Here is a 6,980-nt window from a genome sequence, read left to right on the forward strand (position 1 = left end):
AGCCCAGGTTTGATCCCTGGGTCAGGAAGGGATACCCACTCCAATATTCTTGCCTGGAGAATTCCAGACAGAGGACCCTGGTGGGCTACAGCCCATGGGGTCGTAAGAGTCAGACACAACTGAACTAACACTTTCATTTTTAATTAACTTTTAGGAGTCTGAAGTTGGGAATTACTATGTGGAGATCCACAGAAAAGCCAACCCCCCTCTCCTAATAAAGGCTAAGACTAGATTTGTCTGCAGAAGTTTAAATGTAACAGAAATCAGAAAGTATGTTAACCTCTGCCATCTCGGGGTTTATCACTGTAAGTCACTCCTTTAGGAATAATTTCAATTAGAGGTGGAGTTGTGGTATCAATCTGTTATTACTCTACAAAGAAGTAACAGGAACTGTAAAGCATACCCTAAAGAGGAAGGTGGATTTGAATGTTCAGCAAACATTTACTGAGTTATGATCATGTGCTTGGATAGGAATTGTTCTAGGAGCTGCAGAGATTAAAAAAAAATGGTAGCTGTCTTCAAAAAACTTGATATTTATAATTGTAAAAATTCTTTAGTCCTGTATTATGTCTTCCTTTTATATTTATAAAAATATAAACCACATTTTTACTTCCAAGAAACTATGATGAAATCAAAATAAGAAATAAAAGTACCATAACACTTTCCTCCCAAATGCCCTTACAAAATTCATTTCTCTGTATTTCAGGAGCTCATTAAACAAACAAACAAAAAAAGCTTTATATACTCCAAAGTTGAAGAAATTTAGTAATGATTAACTAAAGATGTAGAAAACTAGGTCAGACCACCAGAAGACCCCAGAATTGGACAAAAGACAGCGTAGCTCAAATTCCTTCCCTCCTCACCCTCCGAACCCCCATTCTGACTACAGTCTTTAGGATCAATAAGAAATGGTTTCTCTATAGGGTTTTCAACAATCTGAATTGTGAAGTAAGGGGGAAAGCTCCTTTAGGCACATTTTCTTTCTAATAACTTCAATTTATCTTACAGACAAGAAGAGAAACATTTTTTTGCCATTAAAAAAACTTTTTATTTTATTTCTTTTTTTTTTTTTTTACAAAGAATACCCCCAGCTGGGGTGAAAAATATATCTGGTTAAGTACAAAATATAGTTTTTCTCATACAAAAAGATATACAATTAAAAAACAAAAAATGAAACCACCTTCAGCCCACATACTTTTTCAGAAAAGGGTAGAGCGAGCTCAGAGCTCTGACACAGGACAGTGAACAAAGTGCTAAGGCGGAGAGTGACTGACCAAGTGCTAGAGGCTGCAGTGAGACAGGAGCTGTCAACAACCCTGTCTCCTAACACTGGGCAGGAGTGAGCCCTTGGGGCTTCTGTGAAGATCTGCCTTCTGGTTTCTCATGGCAACATCTGGATGCTCTCATCACAGTGTTGGGGCATTTTATCTAGGGTTCCTCCTTGGGTTTGGAGAAGTCACAGTGGGCAAGGCTGATAGCAGCAACCCTTACGTAATCAGTGTCAGAACTGCAGAATTCCGTACACTGCGACAAAGTCTCAAAAGCAGTAATACTTTTTTTTCCCTGTCATTGTGCTTACCCCTAGAGACATAGTAGACCAGTTTTAGCTTACATCTGAGAAAGGAAAACCCAAATTTGACACAAACTAAAGTGCTAAGGACATCGCCTCAGAATCAATTCCAAGGAGTCACATGAAAAAAAAAAAATTCTCCCACATAAAAATGTTTGCCAACAGGAGAACACAGTGCAACAAGCTCTAAAAATGGCTTTTAAGACCTCTGGTGGGGCACAGTTACTACTGCCTTATGACTGATTAAAAGTACTTTCTGAACAATGAAACTTAAGAGCTCCTCCCCTTTAATTCGCATGGGAAGCTTGCTCAAAAGTCCAAACCCAATCAATTCTGAAGGGCTTTTCTTTTTCTGTAAGTGTACAAACAATGGGGAACAATGATTTTAAGAACATCCTTTTCCCAAAGTTTTGGCCATGACCATTTTTTCTTTTCACTTTCTTAGTTTGCTAAATTGGCTCTCCTCCACATGGCAGAGGTTCAAAATCTATTGTTATAACAATATCTCTATTATATAATCCCCTCCATTCAACCGTGGGAACACCATTCCAGGATGCCATTTCTACCCCTTACTCAAAACTACTGAAAATGCCTCAATTTTCAAAGAGATTCAAGAAAATGGGATGGGCCTTAGTTTTTTTTCTAATGTGTTTTTAAACCCATCTAGCAAAAAACTCTGTATCACATCATCTCGCTGGCTGAGGACAAGTGCGCACCCTTTAAGGCCCAGGAGATTGCCTGCTGATCACCTCCCACACTGGAGAGTCAAGAGGCTGGGGTGGACCTGTACCCCACTGTGGAGACTGTTGAGTCTCTAAAAAATTAGAGAGTCCAGGAAGAGAGATGAAGAGAAACAGGTAGGTACAACTGCTTCTTTTCTTCCACATGCTCACTGCACATTGTTGTTCAGGACGGAGGGATCAACCTGGGAGGAAGAAAGAAAAAGAGTATTTTAGCTTGCGTAAGAAAAAACACAACAATCCAGTCCGGAAATCCTGAGAAGTTAACTTCCTATAAAAGGCTTAGGACAAATGTAGTGGTAAATGATAATTCTCACCTCAGAATAAGTAGGTGGTGGCATGAACCTGAACTCAGGAGCATACATAAAAATAGGGCTGTCTTGAGAACCATCTGTGTCCTCTAGCAGAGGAGTAGTGGGGCTCTCCAACCGGTGATCTTCAGCAATGCTATCCATATAGCAAGGAGGAGCTAGAGAGATAAAGCATGGAGACAATAAGAAGCCCAGCCAAGAAAAGCCTAACCACAATTTTACAAACCCACCCAGGCCAGAGGGGAAAAAAATATCATTTGTCTGGCTCACCTTCTAGGGTATCTGGGATGTTAAGGTCTACCCAACTCATCTCAGAGCTGGTTTGGCTGGCCATGCTGGACGTCCGGCTGCTGAGGCCTGACCTGCTGCCAATAACCAGGGGCAGGTCAAGAATGACTTTCTTGGAGCCAGGGACGCTAACGTAGATCTAGAAAGGAAGACATCAGTTTGTTAGGCTAGAAACCTGGAGAAACACCACTATCGTTTTGACAAATGAACAATTTCTCTCTCCAACCCCACCCATCCACTCACCAGTAAGGAGTATTCAACTCGCAGGATATTGCAGCCCAAGATAGAAGGCCTGATTTTCTGCACCCGAAGGCTCTTGCCACGCCATGATGCACAGGTTCCGGAGATAATATGATTGCCTCTGACTGATGACAACTTCTGCGTCAGCACCTTGGTTTGGCCATTGGCAAGATAAGTGTGGCGGGCTACAATGGCAGCTTTGGGGATCACGATGCGGGAACACGTATTTTCAAAATCAGCATGGATGTTAATCTCATCACCTGGCAATGAGAAAGATGAAAACTGATGCTCAGTGCAGTCCATGACTTTTAATTTGTTCCTGGCTCCTGCCCTTACTCCCAAACCCACAGTTCCTGTTTTAAGAGTCTCTCATTTTAAGCACTAGATTTTTACCTTCACAGAATCCTTTTCTGTCAATTCGTGCAGAGACAGACACCCGCCCATCAGGTATGAACATGCAGGAAACTTTCTTCTCCTTTTTAGCTGACACAGGTTCCTATGTAGAATGAAGTGGAAAAAGACGTTTTAAGAATCTCTAGAGATCCTTTCTCTGCTTCTCTTTCCACTGCTTAAAGTAGGTGGTTTTCTCTCCCACCTTGATGACTTAAGGACTTGATTCCCTGACAGGCTTCACTTTAATGCCCTAAAAACCTAACTACTTATCTCTGAAACCCAGAAGAATAAACTCTTAAAATGAATCTCACCAGTAAATCAGGAGTATTGACATCCACTAGATCCATCACTTCAAAGTTTTTCTTTGTCTCTTGAGTTGGCTGGCTGGGACGATCAAGAAAAGCTTTCACCCAGTAGTCCACACACCCATATTTTCCTTTGAAAGATGTTCCCAGAGGCCTTTATCAAGAAAAAGGAAACAATTTAAAAATGCTCTCCAAGAAGAGTAACTGATCAAAAGAGGGGAAGATTTTTACAGACAGATAAGATCACAGATGCATTTAATTCATAACCTACCCCTGAGGAAGCTCAAAGCCGAACTTGTATTCATATTTGTTTCCAGGTCTCAAAATCACCATCTCATTCTCACCTGAAGGGAGAGAAAAAGAAGCTTCTAGGTCTCTTGTTACACTTAAAATCCATCTGTGCAATAAGGAATTCTTGGGCAGCGTGCAAGAGTAATGCAGAACCCCTTATGTTCTTAAATGAGATACTGATGCATTCGCTGAGCAAAAAGTTGCAAAGCCCTGCAGTGCTGAAGGGCTCAACCTATCAACATCTCAAACAAGAAGCAAAGAACAAGCAATTTATTAAGACATAAAAACCTTTCAATAACTAAGTAAACATTCCTCAGGATCACCCGCAGAACACAGCACCCTGAGAAGTTGCACGAATCACCCTTTTTTGGGGGTGGGGTGGGGGTTTGCAAGTTAAAGCTAAAAAAGATAAAGAAGCCACACAAAATTCAAACCCCACAACCCGAGCAACTTAGGATCTACAGTGTGGGCTTTATCCGTATCAATTCTCTTCTTGAATCCGCTTTCAACCTCCAGCAAACAGTTGGGTCACTTACCAGCTGGTTGGTCGTCCAGGAGAAGCGTGTCTTCGTAGCGTAAGTAGTCCAACGTCTGCTTGCACTGCTGGGATCCCTGCATCCACAGGACTTTGGCCACTCCGCAAGCCAGGATCCTGACAGCTTTGACTCGAGTGACTTCACACACTTCCACTATCACCCGGCCAGCCACCTTCTCCCCACTGCCGTACACCTTTTCGGGGTCGTTAAAGACTACCTCGAAAGACTTGATCTTCTTGAACATCACCATGTTGGGCTGGATTTGCTTAACAGTTAAAAATGAGGACAAAACAAAACTCTCAAAGGACCCTTTGCTGTAAGTTAAAACTTTTTCACTTCTCAATTCTCTACTAAATTTTCAAAAACACGTCCACCCAAAAATGTAAGTCGCGAGTTATATCAAGAGATTGCAAGAGAAAAATAAGCTCTTTCTTTCTAACAGCTAGAGGAAAGCTCCGGCTCTCGGCGGGCAGGCTTAAAGCGTTCCACCTCAGAAGACGAAAGGATAGTTTGCAACTGAGAGCCGGAAACTGCTTTATATAGTAGCCCGGCAGGCAGGTCCACGCGAGCGCTGGCCTGGAGGCTCGTGCTCCCCTCGTGCACAGCTCTCCCATTGGCTGCCCGCTCCTTGTTTACCAGGAGCCCTACCAATCAGCGAGGTCGCAGCAGCGCGTGGACACAGTGTGCTCCTGGCGGGGAAAATGGTTGTTGTGCTTCGCTGCGGGGCTGGGAGGAGGGGGCGGAGGGGCTATGGGCGGCTTCCCATGTGCTCAAGCAAGGAATGCTTCGCTGACCCCAAAATCTATCCGAGGCCAGTGGTCTTAGAAGGGCGGGTGCGGATGCTTTTGGAGTGGGAGCTATATTTTGAGGTAAAAAGAAAATGTGCTTATGATGGAATTTCGTGCCTAACCTCAGCCAGTGTAATTAATTTAGAGGCGACTGTTTATTCCCGGCTCACAAATCGCAAGTCGTGTGAAAAACAATCCCAGAGCTCCAAGAATACTTTAGGATGGGGCGGAGGACAGGGAGTGCAGTCGTTACTGTTGAGGAAGATCCTCTTTGTCCTTCTCTTGCCCCGCATCTCTCAAAAATCAACAAACAACCCCCTCCTTCTCCCCGCTCCCCCCATAAAAAAATCCCGGCTGTGTGGGAAGGAAAAGAGAACTTGTCACAAAATTTTAACCACTCTGCAGCGGCCACAGCAAAGCGAATATGTGGGACTGATTGGCCATCCCCCACTCCCTTTCTAGGCCCCTGAGCTGGAGGCTGGGGGCTCCGGTCCGTGTGCCTCTGCCCCTGCGTCCTCCACTCGGTTCTCTCTGTTCTCTGGACCGGTACAGTACGGGCGTGTCCACATCCTGCCGCTTATCCCGTCATCTCTTCAGTCCCTGATCTGCAGAGTTAGGGAACACTTTATGTTCTCCCAGTTACCTCATTATCTCTTCGTTAAAGTGTGTTCTTTGGGCTCTGAGTATCTCACTCCCTGCTTCTCCAGGAAAGTAACTAAAAAAAAAAAAAAAAGCTTCACTCTAGTCATCTCTTCCCTGAGTTATTTTAACTCTCTTGTCTTCGTCCCCTTTCCAACTTACTAAATCAGAGGTACACCTCTAAATCTGCTGCCCACACTCCTCACAGCCTTCAAGTTAGTTAAAAGGAAAGTTGTCATTCGTCAGAGGGAAAGTGTCAGGGAAAGATGGCCGTGTTTCTGTTTGAAGGAACCATTCTGCAGTCTTTGAAAAGTTTTTCCCCCGAAACTGTTTAGAAATAGGTAAGAAAGGGAAGAAAAGACAGAAGGATCGTTAGCACACTGTATGTTCAAGCTAAAAGAAACCCTGACTCTTCATCCTGTGTTATTTGGCTCTCTGTCAGATGGGTTTTTCCCTAGCTGGCCGTGAGGTGCCTTAGGAGCTGACTCCTGAGAAATTTTTCAGAGATGCAGTAAGAAAGACTTGTGTGCACAGATACAGGAATTCTTCTCCCTTTTCTTTGATTCCTGAGTTCCTCCCCATGGGTTGGAGAATCAGGAGATTATTACCTCATTTCTTGTGCTAGAAAGAGGAAGACAGTGTTCCCAAGATTGAGATGGGGAAGTAAACAAGAAGCATTAGAATATATAGAGATCCTACCCTCTTAGCAAGAAGATGGCTATTCACTGCTGTGAAGGATCCTTCTTACTTGCTCTTGCACACCCTAACTGGGTTGACACCCTAAGGCTAACAAGTTACAACCCAACTGCACTACTAAGCAAGCTCAAGAATCAGGCATCAAGACTACTGGAAAACACACACCCACAGGACCAACCCCCA

General features: G+C 43.6%; 1 protein-coding gene across 1 annotated transcript; it reads right to left on the reverse strand.

Moving 5' to 3' along the window:
• Positions 1 to 1,023: 1,023 nt before the first annotated feature.
• Positions 1,024 to 5,186, reverse strand: TXNIP (thioredoxin interacting protein). Its single transcript, XM_086392295.1, has 8 exons — positions 4,675 to 5,186; positions 4,119 to 4,191; positions 3,854 to 4,001; positions 3,543 to 3,645; positions 3,153 to 3,409; positions 2,892 to 3,048; positions 2,628 to 2,779; positions 1,024 to 2,495 (listed from the first exon to the last, which is right to left on the reverse strand). The coding sequence occupies exons 1-8, from the start codon at positions 4,922 to 4,924 to the stop codon at positions 2,460 to 2,462; spliced, it is 1,176 nt and encodes a 391-aa protein (XP_086248421.1). The 5' UTR covers positions 4,925 to 5,186; the 3' UTR covers positions 1,024 to 2,459.
• Between the last annotated feature and the right edge of the window lie 1,794 nt (positions 5,187 to 6,980).

The sequence above is a fragment of the Bos grunniens genome, chromosome 3, assembly GCF_055505025.1.
Source record: "Bos grunniens cultivar Pamir isolate PY7600 chromosome 3, Bosgru_T2T1.0, whole genome shotgun sequence".
Taxonomy (NCBI): domain Eukaryota; kingdom Metazoa; phylum Chordata; class Mammalia; order Artiodactyla; family Bovidae; genus Bos; species Bos grunniens.

Excerpts from the sequence above, each read along its gene's own strand:
- TXNIP (XM_086392295.1), bottom strand. The coding sequence starts at position 4,924 with ATGGTGATGTTCAAGAAGATCAAGTCTTTCGAGGTAGTCTTTAACGAC. Across the intron at positions 3,049-3,152 it reads GAGTTGAATACTCCTTACTG|ATCTACGTTAGCGTCCCTGG; the intron begins GTGAGTGGATGG and ends CTTCCTTTCTAG. Across the intron at positions 2,496-2,627 it reads CACCACCTACTTATTCTGAG|GTTGATCCCTCCGTCCTGAA; the intron begins GTGAGAATTATC and ends TCTTCCTCCCAG.